General features: G+C 45.8%; 5 protein-coding genes across 5 annotated transcripts; 2 read left to right on the top strand and 3 right to left on the bottom strand.

Annotated features, from left to right (window-relative positions):
- Positions 1-297: 297 nt before the first annotated feature.
- On the top strand, positions 298-3,296 carry F5891DRAFT_1130501 (uncharacterized protein; the record flags this gene model as incomplete). The annotated part of the gene is made up of 11 exons (XM_041364540.1): positions 298-333; positions 576-671; positions 716-796; positions 858-1,145; positions 1,202-1,394; positions 1,476-1,919; positions 1,967-2,202; positions 2,242-2,436; positions 2,460-2,492; positions 2,524-2,884; positions 2,941-3,296. 11 exons carry the CDS (start codon positions 298-300, stop codon positions 3,294-3,296), a joined length of 2,319 nt encoding a protein of 772 aa, XP_041221393.1.
- Positions 3,297-6,506: 3,210 nt separating this feature from the next.
- Positions 6,507-7,510, bottom strand: F5891DRAFT_983990 (uncharacterized protein; the record flags this gene model as incomplete). The annotated part of the gene is made up of 3 exons (XM_041377387.1): positions 6,507-7,034; positions 7,092-7,218; positions 7,392-7,510. The coding sequence occupies 3 exons, from the start codon at positions 7,508-7,510 to the stop codon at positions 6,507-6,509; spliced, it is 774 nt and encodes a 257-aa protein (XP_041221392.1).
- Positions 7,511-7,769: 259 nt separating this feature from the next.
- F5891DRAFT_959655 (uncharacterized protein) lies at positions 7,770-8,024 on the bottom strand (the record flags this gene model as incomplete). Its single annotated transcript, XM_041375665.1, has 1 exon — positions 7,770-8,024. One exon carries the CDS (start codon positions 8,022-8,024, stop codon positions 7,770-7,772), a length of 255 nt encoding a protein of 84 aa, XP_041221391.1.
- Positions 8,025-8,676: 652 nt separating this feature from the next.
- Positions 8,677-9,681, top strand: F5891DRAFT_1193833 (uncharacterized protein; the record flags this gene model as incomplete). The annotated part of the gene is made up of 4 exons (XM_041367828.1): positions 8,677-8,748; positions 8,806-8,996; positions 9,050-9,289; positions 9,348-9,681. The coding sequence occupies 4 exons, from the start codon at positions 8,677-8,679 to the stop codon at positions 9,679-9,681; spliced, it is 837 nt and encodes a 278-aa protein (XP_041221390.1).
- Positions 9,682-10,472: 791 nt separating this feature from the next.
- On the bottom strand, positions 10,473-11,799 carry F5891DRAFT_1250847 (uncharacterized protein; the record flags this gene model as incomplete). The annotated part of the gene is made up of 2 exons (XM_041369891.1): positions 10,473-10,819; positions 10,881-11,799. Coding segments are annotated over 2 exons (1,266 nt in total), but the record flags the coding sequence as incomplete, so codon positions are not given.
- Between the last annotated feature and the right edge of the window lie 4,383 nt (positions 11,800-16,182).

The following is a 16,182-nucleotide window of genomic DNA, read 5'->3' as shown; positions in this document are numbered from 1 at the left end:
GAATCTGACCTCCAGACTTGCCAGACAATATATCATTGATATACGGTAGCGGAGCCTGAAAAATGACATCAACAGCGGATGAGCTAGTATCTGGTATTGGTGTACAATATTTTCCTGCTATCACTATGGTCCAATGCACCAGATGTTACATGACTTTTTCGGCCACAGGCTTGAGTCAACATTTAGCTAAAACCAGGAATCAACACTGCATGGCTGTGCTTGCTGCATCATGCTCAAATGTCCACTCTCTAACTCCAACTCCTTCAGATAATCCCATGGAAACCGAGGTAGAAGTTGATGATCGACAACCTGAGTTTGAAGGTGACTTTTTTGGTACTTATGAGGAAGATGAAATTCAATGGCCTGACGACACGGGACAGTATGCCAGCAGCAGTGAAAGTAGTGATGGCTCAGATTCCGAGGATGATATACCTGGCCTCAATGATGCCGAATGGGAACCCCTCATGACTGGAAGGGATTTAGAGGACCAACTTGGAGCTGCTGAAGAAGACAGCACAGAGATGAATAGCCAGGATTGTGGGTTGCGTCAGCAGATCGAGCAACACGTGCTTCAGGAAGATGGAATCACTATTGTGCGATACCCTGATGCTCGAGCAGGGCAGCCCATCCCACAAGATGACATCTGCAATGCTAACACTGCGTATGCTACTGTTATCAACAACACTATGAATCCCTATGCCCCTTCAACTCTCAGGTGGACTGGGAAGTTGCACGGTGGGCTAAATTATGCGGTCCAACTTCAACCGCATTTTTGGACTTACTCAGTATCAACAGAGTGAGTGACTGTATATTAATCTCACATGAGTTGTAGATAATCTGTCTATTTTCATCATCAGGTCCATGAAAAGCTTGGTCTTTCTTACAAAAACTCAAGGGAATTGAACAAGATCATCGACAAGCAGCTTCCTGGTCGCCCAAAGTTCAGGCATGAACAAATTGTCATTTCAGGCGAGGCCTTCGACATTTTCTATAGGGACATTATCGAGTGTGTCAAGGCTCTGTATGGCGACCCAGATTTTGCAGATTTTCTGGTCTTTGCACCAGAACACCACTATGCAGACAAGGAACAAACTGTCCAATTGTTCCATGATATGCATACTGGTAAATGGTGGTGGGATACCCAGGTAAGTTTGTATTTTGAAGACTTCCGCTCATTGAACGTAACTGACATATTAAATAGAAAAAGCTTGATCAGCGCAAACCGGGTGCTACTATCATTCCAATTATCATTTCGAGTGACAAGACTCAAGTAACGATGTTCCAAAATAAAACAGCCTACCCAGTCTACCTTACTATCGGCAATATTCCTAAGGAGATTCACCAAAAGCCCTCTCGTCGTACCCATATTCTTCTCGCTTATCTTCCTACCACCCGTCTCAAGCACATCACCAACAAGGCTTCATGACGCCGAACCATTGCAAACCTGTATCACGCATGCATGGGCCGTATCTTAGCACTGCTGGAGGAAGCTGGCTTAGATGGTATTGTTATGAAAAGTGGCGATGGTATCCTGCGTCGTGGTCATCCCTTATTTTCTTGTTTCATTGGTGACTACCCCGAGCAAGTCTTGGCTACAGGAGTCAAAGCCACGGAATGTCCCAAATGTGACATACTACCAGACAAACTTGGAAGCAATGCCACACCTTTCGAGATGCACAACCTTGATGTCGTCCTTGATGCATTGGCTGCAATTGACCATGGAGATATCGAATTTGTGCATGCATGCCACGAAGCTGGAATTAAACCCATTATACATCCGTTCTGGGAGCCTTTACCCTATACCAACATCTTCCAAGCCATCACACCAGATGTACTCCACCAATTATATCAGGGTCTAATCAAGCATCTCCTTGGTTGGCTGGCCGAGGCATTTGGAGCAGCCGAAATAGATGCCAGATGTCGGAGGCTCCCCCCAAATCACCATATTTGTCAATTTTTACGAAAGGCATCACTAGCCTCTCACGAATTAGTGGTACAGAGCATAGTCAGATATGCCGTTTTCTACTTGGCATCATTGTCGACATCCGGCTCCCCAACCAACTTGCACCGAGCCATCTCATACAAGCTGTCAGAGGTTTACTTGACTTCTGGTACCTTGCGCAATATCCTTGCCATAGTTCCAAAACATTGACTCTTCTCATGGAAGCTCTCGATCTTTTCCATGACAACAAGCAGATCTTTGTCGACCTTGGAATCTGAAACAATTTCAATCTCCCAAAGCTCCATGCAGCCCGGCACTATATGTCGATGATCCAGACTTTTGGCATGACTGACAATTATAATACAGAATATACTGAGCGCCTCCACATTGACTTGGCCAAAGATGTGTATCGTGCGACAAACCACAAAGATGAGTTTGTCCAAATGACTCAGTGGCTCAAATGCAAAGAGAAGATCGTTCGACATGAGAGGTATGTCATGTGGCACCTCCACGGCAGTCTCATTCGACACCAACCACATCCACCAAACCTGTCTTTCACCTGTGTTCAAACATTAATGAAGCATCTGAGTGTGAAAAGTGTCCCAATTCAGAAATTAGTCATGGAGTATGGGGCCACGTACTTTCGTGAGGCACTTGCAAGATATGTTGCACAGCTGCATCATCCACATGAAGCCACCACTCGTCACCGCCTCGAAGACCTTGCTGCCACTATTCACCTCCCATTCCGTACACTTCCTGTGTATCATGTAGTCAAATGGCGATCTGTTGATCCACAGGGACACAGTGATCTGTGTGTCACGGTGGATAGCGTGCACGTCAAGCCTCGCCGTGTAGCCACCAGTCAAACAGGCACTGACGTCCCAGCACGATTTGATACCGTGCTTATTAATGATGGGACTGGCCGTTCTGTAGGTATTGAAGGTCAGTTTGTGATTCTCGAGGATGATAGACAATCACAAATGATATATTTTCAACAGGCTACCATGTGGGTCAGATTCGCATCATATTCTCGATCCCGCAGAATTCTATCCCAATGATGTTCCCTACCACAATCCAGCCTCCCAAACATCTCGCCTATGTAGAGTGGTTCACTCGGTTTCCTCCTACACCTGATTCAAACCATGGAATGTTCAAAGTCAGCCGCGTTGTGCAATTGGGTGAGAGAGTTGCAAGCATTATACCTGTCGCAAATATCCACCGAAGTGTTCATCTTATTCCAAAGTTCGGACCTGCCGCACCTTGTCAATGGACAAGTAGTGAAGTCCTTGAACAATGTAACACTTTTTTTGTTGATTCTTATATCGATAGGCATACATTTGTGACAATTAGATAGCACATTATAACTTCATTATAGAATGTTGAAGTTTAGCAAGAAATTATCGATCTTATCCATAGTTTGTAATATTCTTGTCTTTTTATCGAAGTTCGCATAATTTGGACTATCTTTGTCTAGCGTGCGCCTGTGACGCGGCACTGATGCGGCATATGTGATGCGGCACTGTAACAAATTCCTATGTACAGATCATGTTTACACAACTACATATCGCATTCCAAACATTTTGAATCGTCGTTAATGATCAACATATGAGTGTCTGCCTGCGTACAGGTAGACTGGTGACCAGCCCGTCTATGAGGCAAGCCGTTGATAGAACAGGCTCTATAGTGCTGTATCTGCCTCTCACCAAATTTACAGTGCTTGTCCTCTGCATTCATACTACTAGTATGCATCTTGCGCGTCAGTCCTGTATGTTGCATTACCTCTAATTCGTTCATCTATGTTGGTTTTCAGATGCAGTGTCAAATGTTGTCTCACTGCGTCAAGCTTCGACCTCACCCTGCCAAGTTTGATCAACTCTCTATACCCTGCACCACCACGTCAAGCCCCAACCATGACATGTCAGAAGCCTTGTTTAGGCTGCGTCAAGCGCTACTCACACCACGACAAGTTCTCCCAAATATCTTCACAGTCTCTGTATTAATATCAACATCCACACTCTATGCCACGTCAAGGTCTACTACAGTGCCGCGTCAAACCTCCTCCATGCCATGTCAGTGCCGCATCAAACCTCATCACTGCCGCGTCACCCGCGCATCACGCCGCGTCAAACCTCGTCACTGCCACATCACCCATGTGTCATGCCACGTCAAACTTCATTCCACAAGGATGCAAGGTATAAGTATGGAATGAGATGAGGATGAGGATGAGATAGTGGTATGTACTGCAACGCATGAGAAATGACAAAAAATAGTACCAAATTAGCATGCCTGTCATCAACAAATACTAGACCCGGTCACTTGTCAAACATTGTTTGGGAAACGGTAACCGACCCTCCTCACATGAGCTGGAGGTTAGTGGGCTTCATGGAATAGCGAGAATCCCAGGGATTGATCTGCTCCAGTGCAAAAGGGTTGTCAACATGTGATCGACTGTGCCACAAGACATCCGCCTCGCTGACTGACATGAATTCAGGTGGGGATGATAATGCACTCTTCGACTTTAGGAATTGAATGGCAGTACCAGCTGGCACTCCGAGTGGACTGCTACGGAACGATGCCGTTTCTGGCAACAACAGCACAGGTTAAATTTTAAACAAGTAGCACAAATGGAAAACTCACTGAGGCTATTGGACTGAGCAAGTTGAGTCAACGGAAATGGCTGAGAGCCTGTCGATAGCCCAGATTCCATAAAAAAAAACAAGGGAATGGCAGCTTGAACATCATTAGCTGATTCTGTTGAGTATGTAGTAAAGGATTGAATAATAATAAAAAACATAACAGAAGAAAAAACTCTACCCTGTTTAACTTTACTTTTCTTTCAAATTGCTCTCTGAACCTCCAATGGCGATTGCTCAGGGGAAAGAACTGTGCGAGTTCATTTCACTGTTGGAATGGATGAGTACACACATCAAGGCCAACACCGAAAACTCACTGTTAGTTCTCTTTGGCGATACAACCTTCATTTTTCCTTTGCCTTAGGGATCCTCGACTTCAGCATCAGTCAACTCCAGTTCCATCAAAGAACTTGCAAGCTCATTGTCCGACTTGGAGATAAACAAATCATTGAGACTGTCCACGTCAGACAAAAGCACATCACTGCAATCATCGTGTTCAGAATCCAAACCAGCTACGACCGGTTGAGTGTTCCAAGATTCGTAAACATTGTCTGGAATCTGGTTCCGTGTGACTGATGGAATTGTTAGGGCAACATGCAGTGAGTAGTACGAGAAAGAAACAGGAACACACCAAACCACAGGTGACACTCGCTGACACTTGCTTGATCTTGGCCCTTGTGTTTCATTAGGTCAGTCCCAGTCGGAAATGCAACATCGACAACCGTTAATGTCTGTCCACTCTTGTTAAGGAGTCGCCAAATAGGCTTTTCATCTTGTGTCGGCCGTGCTAATGATCGTGATGGCGCTGATGGTCACTTCTCAACTGGGATATCCAGAAAATCGAATACCTTAGGAAACCAGCTTCGTAACTGGCTGGTGATCTTGTGGTAGGACCATCCGCTATCAATGATAAATTGCTCAGGCTTGTCAAGGTAACAACCCCAGTTCTTCATAGCCTGGATTTCATTCTAGCCATTCTTGGTTGGGGCCTTAGGCGCTCTGATGAGACTGTTTCTCTGGAAAATGCTATGAATTAGTGGGTTTAGTAGACTATTGATTGTCTTTGACTAACATCGACACCGCAAGTCAATAGAGCAATTGATGCAACACGAAAAGTGTTAGCTCCGGTCGTGGAAAGGTTAGACATAGTGCTCCTGCGTGCTTGGCTTCCAATTTTACTAGGTTGCAGTGAGCTACTCATAGTATCCTTGCGATCCTAGAAGCAACTTCAGTATTCATGTAAACTAATCTTCATGCACTAGCCGATGATCCCATACCTTTCGCAAGCCCGACGACACTGGGCCCTTAGCCAGCTTACTGTAACCAGAAAGTCGGGTGGAAGAAAGAGTCGATAAGGCTTCCTCTCAGGCATTGGCGAGTGGTACACCGGCTTCAGTGAGTCGCTTGGTGGTGGACAACTTTTCATTGACACTTTTGCCACCACTAGCGATTCGGTCAAAAATATCCTTGACAACAGCTGAGGTATTTCCAAGTCAGTGAGGCTGTTCATCCTCTTGAACTTCCAGTGGTTTGCCACTCCGAGTCGATGCCTTGCGAGGGTGTTTGCTGCGACCATGACCACACTCCACGCAGTGGCCTTCATCCTGCAACCGAGCAAAGAATTCTTCGCAATCGCACACTTGACTGTCAGATTTGGAACCTCTACAGAAGTGCTCCTGGTCCATAGCATTGCTCTCGGAATCCATGCAGAGCGATAGTACTAGTGGGAGAAGGTGGAGAAAGACTTCACACGGAAGAGGAGACAAAAGATGGAAACGACTCGGACTTGAAGAGGATAGTCAACAGGTACTAGATAGTGCGGTTTATATTTACAATTTGAAACTTATGACATTCTGCCTGCCTTCTGGTTGATGTATTGTCCAAGTAAGTATTTCAAGAGTAATAACTACTATGACTCTTGTAAGTTTAAGTTACTCTTGCCCAGCCGCTAAAAAGTATGACAACACTAGTAAGGCCTGACACCATAGCCTCGCACAGTTGAACCAGCTTGGTTCGGCAAGAGACACATGTAGTTCTTTCGACCCTCGTCGGCCAACAGGGATAGCCTCGAAGATTGGATACTTGTTGCCTTCCCACTCATTTCCTGCTAGCCTGCAGTCGCACGGTGTTATATCCTCAGCTATGACTTCCATAAGGGTGGCAGAGAATTGCCGGCGTGTTTCGTCATTGACGAAAGGACTGATTTTCAATGGAACACTGATAGCATCGTGGTGGATATGGTGTCGTTGTTGATCGTTGATAGCCTGTACCATAGTTAGAGGCTCCTCTTCATTATCACTTTCTTCTTCATCAAGTGGATGCCCTGCTCCACTCTGATGTTGTCGTCGAGTCATAGTAGGGCTATGTACCCCGTAGTGTTCTTCAATCACGTCAGGGTAGACCCCTTCGCAGTCATCACAATACACGCCGAACTGGATTTGACCTAAAAAACATAAATCCTGGGTCACAATGAGATAATTTGTCAGTGTCACATAAATGTAAAACAACGCATTTACCTTAGGGCTCTTATCATTGGTGTCAGGACCACGTATCGGATGACAGTTCCATTCCACCCGGAAATCCAAACAATCTTGATTGATTTCATCGAGGAACAGAGTCTGGAGCAACCAGATATGACTAGGGCTGTGAAGGTTGAGCCCGTGATGGTTTTCAAGTCAAGTGAAAAACGCTCTCCACCTCCTAGCGAACTGCATGCCAACTTCAACCCATAGATGCTTGATCCGCAAATTCCATGTAGAACTTGTCCAGAATTAGTACCTAACATAAAGCTGCAGAACAAACACATTACAACTCACGATCCCCACATGAAGGATGCACGACGTGGTCCTTTTCGCATTATCATATACATTGCAACATCGAGATTCTCTCCTCCACAATCTCCTCGCACATGAGAAGGTGTTCCGAAGTTTTGCATTGCGTGAATGAACAGTTCCAAAACTGTGCTGGAGCGATTGTTGTTACTTGCTCAAAGTCCCACTATCTAATAGACATATAAATTAGAGTCAGTAATCAACGCAAATGTGTTAAAAAACACATCACACCATTCTACAAAACCTGTCAATGAACCCATGAATCACGATCCCCCATCGAATTAACTTATGGTGGCCATCTACATGCCATAACGCATTGGGGCGCTTCACATGGTATTTCCGTCGATGTTTGACCTGTCGATCTCACAGAACTTGGCCTAAGCCATCAACCCTGCGAAGCGACTCTACTACTCGTCGATGTTGCACCTGGAGACCATGTCTGCGAAGATACCCAACAATGTACCGGATACCTGAATCGGGTCGCTTTTTCTTGAACTCCTTGATGAGGAGATCAAGATCAGTATTGGTAAGATCGGAGTACTTTCTTTCAACACCATGGTGCTTCATATAGAGTCGCAGCGTGTTCCTGTGGACTCCTAGCATTTTGGCAAGTTCCATAAGTCTAATTTGACGTGAATTCGAGACCGCTTTGGAAAGGAACGCAAGGTCGATGGATTTTTTTGGACGACCTGGACGACCTGTATGCAGCAATGACACTGGTTCTGGAAACGCAATGTTGGTGTCCATTCTGGGATTCATGCATAGTCAACAATCATTCAAAATGAGATAATACGACTCACAAATTTTGAGTATTGTGTCGAAACGACAACAATTGAACAGAGAGATCTCCAAGCGAGGTTGCTGCACAAGTCAGCCAATCATGCATATCATGCCCCTGCGGGTCATGTGCAAGTGCTTGGAGCAGGGGTATAGCATCTCCAGATACAGCCTCTAAGTGAAACGTAAGTTGAAGGGGGTCAGCATCCTCTTGATGCAGAATATGATAGGTCCGTCGGTAGATGTCTGACAATGTATCATGAGCAGTAAGAAAATTTGCTGACCATGGAGCTTGAGTTGGCATGCGAGATGGAAATGGGAGAAATGCCTGTGGTGGTATAGGCATCATGATCACTGCGGAAACAAGATTTAGAATGAATCGGCATTCAATAGAATCATAGAGTAGCATACATATTAGCAGGAAGTTGAAATTAGACGAAGGCAGTCCAACTATAGTTTGACTGCCTTCGTCTAATTTCAACTTCCTGCTAATATGTCGACAGAGTTTGTTGTACCAACTCGACACCCAGTCTATTACTTTAATGCATCCAGCCACATCTTCCAGGTGAGTTTTATTCATCTATCAAATTATCGTACTAATTTGAAAACTTTCCATTGACAGGTAGAGAATACACTATACAAACTCTGCAGCTCAATCTTATCCACGTCTTCCAATGTCTTTCGTGATATGTTTTCTACCATGGAGAATTCTAGGCAACCAGAAGTAGATGGCATGTGTGATGAGAAACCGATTCACCTCAATGGAATATCTCGGGAGACGTTTGAGTTGTTTCTTGAATTCACGTTTGGAAGGTATGTTGATATTTTATGTTTTTAGTCAGTAACTGAACCATTTGTCACGGTAGAATGCATACTGGATCTCATAGCATCGATGAACTCTCAAAATTTCTCCGTTTCTGTGACATGTATCAATGCTCCCATGCACGCAAATTCATTATTTCCCGCATATCTTCCGCACGTTACTGTTTCCACTCAGCTAAGTTAATCAACCTCGCCATCAAATACCACGTCCGCTCCATCTTTCCATATGCTTTTCAGCAACTGGCAGAAACCCCAATCACCGAGCTCACTCATGCCCACCAGGAGTTGATGGGCAACAAAATTTTTTCTGAATCTAATTTACGTTCAGGCTGTGCTTGATAGTCACTGCCGGATCGTAGCTGCGGAGGAACTGAAGATCTTGATGCACTCGAATGAGTGTCAAGACCCAACTGGTTGCAATGAGGACTGGCACACAATTTGGTGGAATGGTATGGGCCGGTTTCTTCTTGATGGTAGGAATCCACACCCGTACGACGACGCCGTCAAACACTTCAAGGAACTGCAGTTTGGACGTGTCAGTGAAGGATGCAAAGACCTCATGTTCAAGATTCTCGATCAGGGAGCGGCATTCAAGCACGCCCAACAATTTCTTTCCGAGACTTGCAGCTTCCTAGTAGAGAAACTGGTTTTCGAGCCTGAGCCTCCTTCGCCATAGTCTTACTAGTACTCATGTTAGTTTTACTCATGTTCAACCACAAGGACTTCATCCATCGTATGACATAGACTCGTCATGTTCAATTGTATAGAGTGATGTTTGTACCAGTACAAATACTATACTGCAGTGGTCCGAGTCTCAAATTGCTTGAAGGAAAGTAGATATCATAATTATCATGGTGGCAACTTCAAGTTGAGTTTCGAGTCCAATCAAGACGCGCCAGCTCTGGATTGGCGAAAATGCACAGTGCGGGAATGCGGAACCTCTTGATTAAAACGCGCCCACTCTGTATTGATGAAAACGCGCAGCGCGCAAGCCACGGGATGCGCAAATAATAAATGTGCAGATATAGCGCCATAGAATATAGAATATAGGAATGGCGTGTCAGTGGCTGCGTCAAGGATCGTTAGTGCCGTGTCAAGGCTTGTCAGTGCCGCGTCACATGCGCGTCACGACCGTGGCAGGCGTGGCAGGACCGCGTCAAAATAGCTACGCCCTGTCTAGCTTTGTGCAGGAGGGTTTTCCTGATGCTGGCGTTACTGGTCTACGAACATTCACTCATATCTGCTTCTCTGAGAAACTACGATGTCACGGTTTGCGCAAACAGAGACAACGAATGGGCTCTTTCGACTCATATACGTGGTATGACTACATCAGGGAAAGCCTCTGCCAGGAAATTCACTGAAATATTCAAACTCGAGCTTAAAACGGTTGAATTCCAGGAAATGTAGTATTTTCACAGAAATCATTGTATTTCAGATGAATGTAGTCGATTCTAGTACTAGTCAGATAATAGTTAAATAAGCATGCCTGTCGCTGAACGAGTTTACGAAGAAGGTAGAACAAAGCTCCAGAACGGTACTACTGGTCCATTCACGAGGTGCTACAGGGCCGAATTTTGGAATAAGATGTACACTCCTGCGAATATCAGAAATGTCAATGATGCTTGCCAGACACTCTCCATTACGAATGAGGCAGGAAATTTTATACAAACCATGGTTTGCTTCAGGCTGCCCGAATGGCATGAACCATTCCACATATGCAAAGTGGGTAGGCAAAATTCCAGGTGTGCGAAATAAGGCAGCTGTAGCCTGGCTTGTCAGCGTGAAGATGATGCGCACTTGTGCAACACGATACCCTGATATTGATGATCAAATATTAGCATGATGTTACAAGGGATTAGTACAAAAAACACGCACCATCAACACCTGTCTTCCCACCACCATCTTCGTTAACTAAAACCGTGTCGAAGCGCGCAGGAACTATTTGCCTTCTTTTGTCCTTTCGTGGTGGCTGACAGTGCACTGAATCCACGGTAATGGTTGAATCACGATGTCCGTGAGCATTGATTGCATGGAACTTGACCCTATGGAATGCGGCAACAGTCTGGAAGGGAAGGATGACATGGGAAGCTTCTTGTTCAAGTTGCGCTGGAGAAAGGCCAGGTTGATTTGTGCGAACGACATAACGAGCTAATGCTTCGGTGAAAAAAGTGGCGCCATAGTCGCGAACTACACTATCCAATGGAACACGTCTAATAGTTGGGTGTTTCGTCATCTTGATCGAGCGACGATAGTCCATGTCGGGCGGTAACCTGTCTTGTGGAGGAGGATCGCCAGCAAGGCGCCATTGGACGAAATTATTGTGCCATAACATCTTCTCGTGTCTTTCAAGCCAGAGTGTCATTTGCGTATATTCATCTTTATGGTTAGTAGCTCTGTAAGCATCCTTTGCGAGATCAATATGTAAGCGTTCGGTGTACTCGGTATTGTAGTTGTCAGTCGTGCCATATAGTTTGATCATATGCACATAATGACGGAAGAAATGGAGTTTTGGAAGGTTGAAATTCGCTCGAATGCCGAGATCGACAAAGATGCTTTTGTTGTCATGAAAGCGAGTCAGGGCTTCAGTGAGAAGCGCGAGAGTTTGATCGGTGTGGCAAGGGTACTGAGCGAGGTAAAGGAAGTCGAGGATGGCACGAACAGCACGAATAAGGCGATCACTGTCAAGATTTCCAGGCAATCGGATATCAATGATGATACCGAGCAAAAAGCGGCAGATTTGGTTGTGTTCTGTTCCACTGACACGAGAAAGGCCACTGAGATCATTCTGGTGGTAAAAAAACAAGGGCCGTAACAAAGACAACCTACAGCCACAAACAAAGCTTCAAGCAAAGTTCAGCGGACTACGAACTTTGTCAACCCTGCAACCCTGCCCATGCAAAGTTCAGCGGACTATGAACTTTTTTCTTTAACACTGCCCACCAACTTGACTGCTACATTCTTTTTACCCTCAGCGTCCTGTATCATTCAATTTCATAGCAGTACACTCTTTGAAAAGAGAAAACACTCATTCACCTTTTAAAATGCCTCCCGTCCATCTGAGATAGCTGCTCAGAAGCGGAATGCTAAAAAGAAAGAGAAAGTAGCGGCGAGACAAGTGTCTTCCGGCGCTGAGGTCGTAACCCCAGACATAGCTGATGACATCGCAGATAGCAGTGAGTACAGAGGCTGTCATAATCAGACCCAAAAAAACTCACATTCTCGCAAAGAGTTGCAACGGTCTTCAAAGAAAAAAGCACTGGAGCGCAAAGGTGAGCGCCTAAACCCATATTGTGCAAAAAAAATTATGCTACATACCTATGTCAGTCTGGAATGATACAACCAGCAATAATCGCAAGCGTGCACCAACGGTGACTGAGCTTCTGTCTGCGCCTGCAACAAAGTCAGTAAGGAAGACACTGAAAGCAGTTGAAGGTGGTGGTCGTGAGAGAAGCAGTATGTGTGGCCTCTTTAAAACCGAGTCGAAGTGATACTCAACTTAAAATAGGTGTAGCTTCCACTCTCACAAGTCACAATGGTGTGTCAGTTGACACCGACGACTCTGCGAGTGAATATGGTATCAGTGACTCTGAATCCAATAAGTCAGATGTCAATGTGGAAGTTGAAGACGACAGTGATATCTCAGACTTACTGTCTAAAACCCCGGAGAATCTTCATGAGGTACTAATGAAAGAGGTGCATGAGATTTCAAATTTACTAGCTGATAGTCACTTACAAATTGGTACAATGTCAGATTCCGCATTTTGTTCCACCCCGCCTTGCTTCATGTTACAGTGATAGTTCAGCCGCTGCATCAACGTGGGATGATGATGATCCGGCGGGCCAACTCGTCACGGTCACAGCTGACTCAGTCAAGGTCAAATGTGAGCCTGACGAGAAGAAGAAAAGGAGCAAGCTTGAAGGACGACAACAGATTAAGGTGACCTAACAATCCCTTTCACTGGCCTGATTCACGATTATTTCTGATTTTTGCTTTGTAGAGACCACAGTTTCCACAGCCGTCACATGACTTAGATGATTCCATCGCTGTCACAACCCCCAGACCGGAACCACGTGACACATCCAACACTTATGCGCCTTTCAAATGGCCTGAGTTCACTAATCTAGTTTACGAAGCAGACGGCTCCATCAACCTCAAGGCTCAGAACACACGCATACAGATGGTTTTGAAGACGGCTGTCTTTGAACTCAAGAAATCTGCTATCTTCAAGAATGCATTCCCTACTATCACCGAGAAACAAACCATGGCTATGCAAGCAGTCAGTAACGCTGCCTACAAGCATAAAGAAAGGGCTATATTGAAGAGGTTTAAACACGACACTGACTTTGCAGTTGCTCTTGCTAGTATTGTTCGTGTTTGTTTTTGGTATGAACTTGACGCTGATGCTCTTGCTTGAAGCCTGAGGGATGGCTTAGTGCTTTCCGCACTGGTATCAAAAAGCTCGCTCATCAAATCGTTGTGTCTCGATTCGCACTTCGGAGAGGTTGTTCCAATGAGGTCGAAGAGCTCCTGAAAAGTCACAAGTATATTTTTCCGACTAACCAAGATGTGAGTGGTTAGTGTCATGTTTCATTGTCGATATTGATGTCACTGCCCAGGGTAAAGTCCTTGGTGATCAACCTTTCTGCGACGAGGCCATGATCGATACGCTACATCAGTCATTGTTCGACGGCGAGAACTCGATCGGAGTTCAATCACATGAAGATTTTGTGTCGGTCTTAGATGGCAATGATGAGCCGGAGCTCCCCATAGCTATGGTTGCCTTGATTGCAACTGTTGTACGTTTTTTATTTGTATTTTCTAGATGAATACTTACTAAATGTGACGGTTGTTGCAGATCTATGCCATACTGATGGACTGGAGGAGCGGCAATCCACCGTCGAGCTCTCAAGTCAAATCATTCAATGCTACTGTCTACATTAGCATTTACAAAGCCCATGAAGCAACCCTCACTCGGATCTTTGAAGGCGGTAAAAAGAAGTATCATGCGCTGATGGCACGGCTTTACAAGGCTGTCTGGTGCGTTTCATCATCCTCTGATTGAATGCCTGCCATTAACATACTATGTTAGTGTGTCGGACAATGTGTTGCTGCCATCTGGTGTGCTGAGTAGTGCCTCCGAAGTCCGGTCCCGAACCTAGGTTCGAACTCGAACCTTTGCGGACTGGACCATTGGTTCAGTCACAGGTCCGGTATTTCTGCTGGACCGAACCCCCTAATTGTTACGAACTAGGATAGTTCTTTAACAACAAAGGCTCGACAGAGCGTTCACGTTATTGAGGTCTTTGTATAGCTCTTCAGATAAGAAGAGGTTCGTAGACTTTAGTCAAAGGAGTGCTTTGACAAAGAGATCGGTTCTGACGTCTTAAGATTGGTGGTCTTAAGAGAAGGAAGTTTTCAGGGTAAAACCTAGTAAGATTGAAGTGACGTTTCTAAGTAAAGTACACGTGCTTAAATAGGAAACTATATGCGCACGGACCAAGGCTACGGTGAGATAATAGTACAGAGGTTAAATGCGGAAGTAAGACCAAGAAAGGAAAGCTAAACTGCTAAGAACGTAAGGCATAATGGCAGATACGTGAGAAGTAAAGAAAGTAGGGCGATTGTAACATTACCCCCTTACTAGGGTTGAAGCCACCGGATTCAATCATCCTGGTTAGCGTAGTAGATAGGATCGTCCGAGTAATCGAGAGCATCTGGACCGTCGTCTGGTCCGGCTTTCATGCGTTCTAACTCATAGAGCGCTTCTTCTTCCCTACATTGGGCGGCATACGCGTCATCTAAATCATTCTCCCAGAGTGCGAGGGTTTGATAGAATCCATCGTCCTTCCAGGTTAAGGAAGTGGGGGATTCCCCAGTGTAGTGCGGGCAGTAGAGCGAAAGATGGCCTGGAGATAGTTCTCGACAGACGCGGCAGTAGTATTCGGGGCAATGAACTTGCCTATGCCCGAGCGTTTTGCAATATCTGCAAACGCGATTCTCATCGGGGTTAGAAGAGGTCGCTCGTAAGGGTGATGGGCCTGGTTTAGGGCTAAGTGCTTCATCGGCGCTGGTGGCACGTTTCTTCCCTTTATCAGTACGGGAACGCTGGCCTCGTACTCTCTTTCTGGATGGGGCGGTTCGTCGAATAGGATGGTGGACGGCAACATCTTGTCGCTCTGCCTCCGCGATTAGCTCAGCGGGAGTGGCAGGTTGGGTTCTTCCCAACGCTTGTATCGGTACGATTCCATCCGTAAAGGTATGCGAAGATAATGAGTTCGGGATGACGAGCGGGGGATGAATATGGAGTGTAGCCAGTGCGTCGGCTAGATCTTGCACCTCGTAGTGTGAGAGGCACTGATGATTTGGGTCAGCAGCGATTTCTTCGCGGGTGGCGGAAAATGCAGTATAAAGATGAGGAGGATGTTCGATGGTTTCTACGGCGGGAGCGGGGACGGGAATCGCTTGGGGATTTTCCTCTCTTAGGGATGCCATTATGGCTTCCGTTGTCTGCGCAAGATTGTTGACCGCAGCCAATAGCTCATTAGGAACGTTAGCGGGAAGAGTAGGTACGGCGTCTTGATAAGAGGGAGGAGGGATTCCATCTGTGGTTGCGGGGTTCGTAGGAGAAGGCGGGCGAGCAACTCCTGCGGTTTGTTCTGCGACAATGTGGATGACGGTTCTAATATCATCCTTAACTTCCTCAGGAATAAGACGCAAAGCAAAGTTGCGTATGCGCCTCTGCATATGCATGAGACTGTGGCGAACTGTGTTGTCTTCGACGAGGCGGCAGACTCGCTCGATGATTTCAGTGGCTCGGATGATGTTGATGAGGAGGTTAATGGAATGGGCATTTCTTCCGAAGAGAACTCTGGTGAGTTCGATAGCATGTTGGGGGCAGAGGAGTGCTGCCTCGATGAGGGTGAGGTCTTCAGCTTGGGTGATGAAGGTCTCGTATCGTTCGTCATTGGAATCAAGAGGGGCGGTATCGAAGGTGGAGTGGTATGGGAGCGTGTAGGTGGATGTGGGGAAGGGCATTCTGTTTGTAGGTTTTGTATTTGGGTGAGAACGATGTCGTCGAGGTACTGAGTAACCTCAAAGCGTGTTTCTGGCTTTATAGGCTCTAAGGGTCTCTTCGGCATTTTCCAGATTCTTTTCGGGGATCCACTCGTTGCTAGC

Source organism: Suillus fuscotomentosus (assembly GCF_016647785.1).
Source record: "Suillus fuscotomentosus strain FC203 chromosome Unknown F5891scaffold_62, whole genome shotgun sequence".
NCBI classification, from domain to species: Eukaryota; Fungi; Basidiomycota; class Agaricomycetes; order Boletales; family Suillaceae; genus Suillus; species Suillus fuscotomentosus.
Note: the sequence above shows the minus strand (reverse complement) of the source record. Positions and strands in the feature narration are given on the sequence as shown.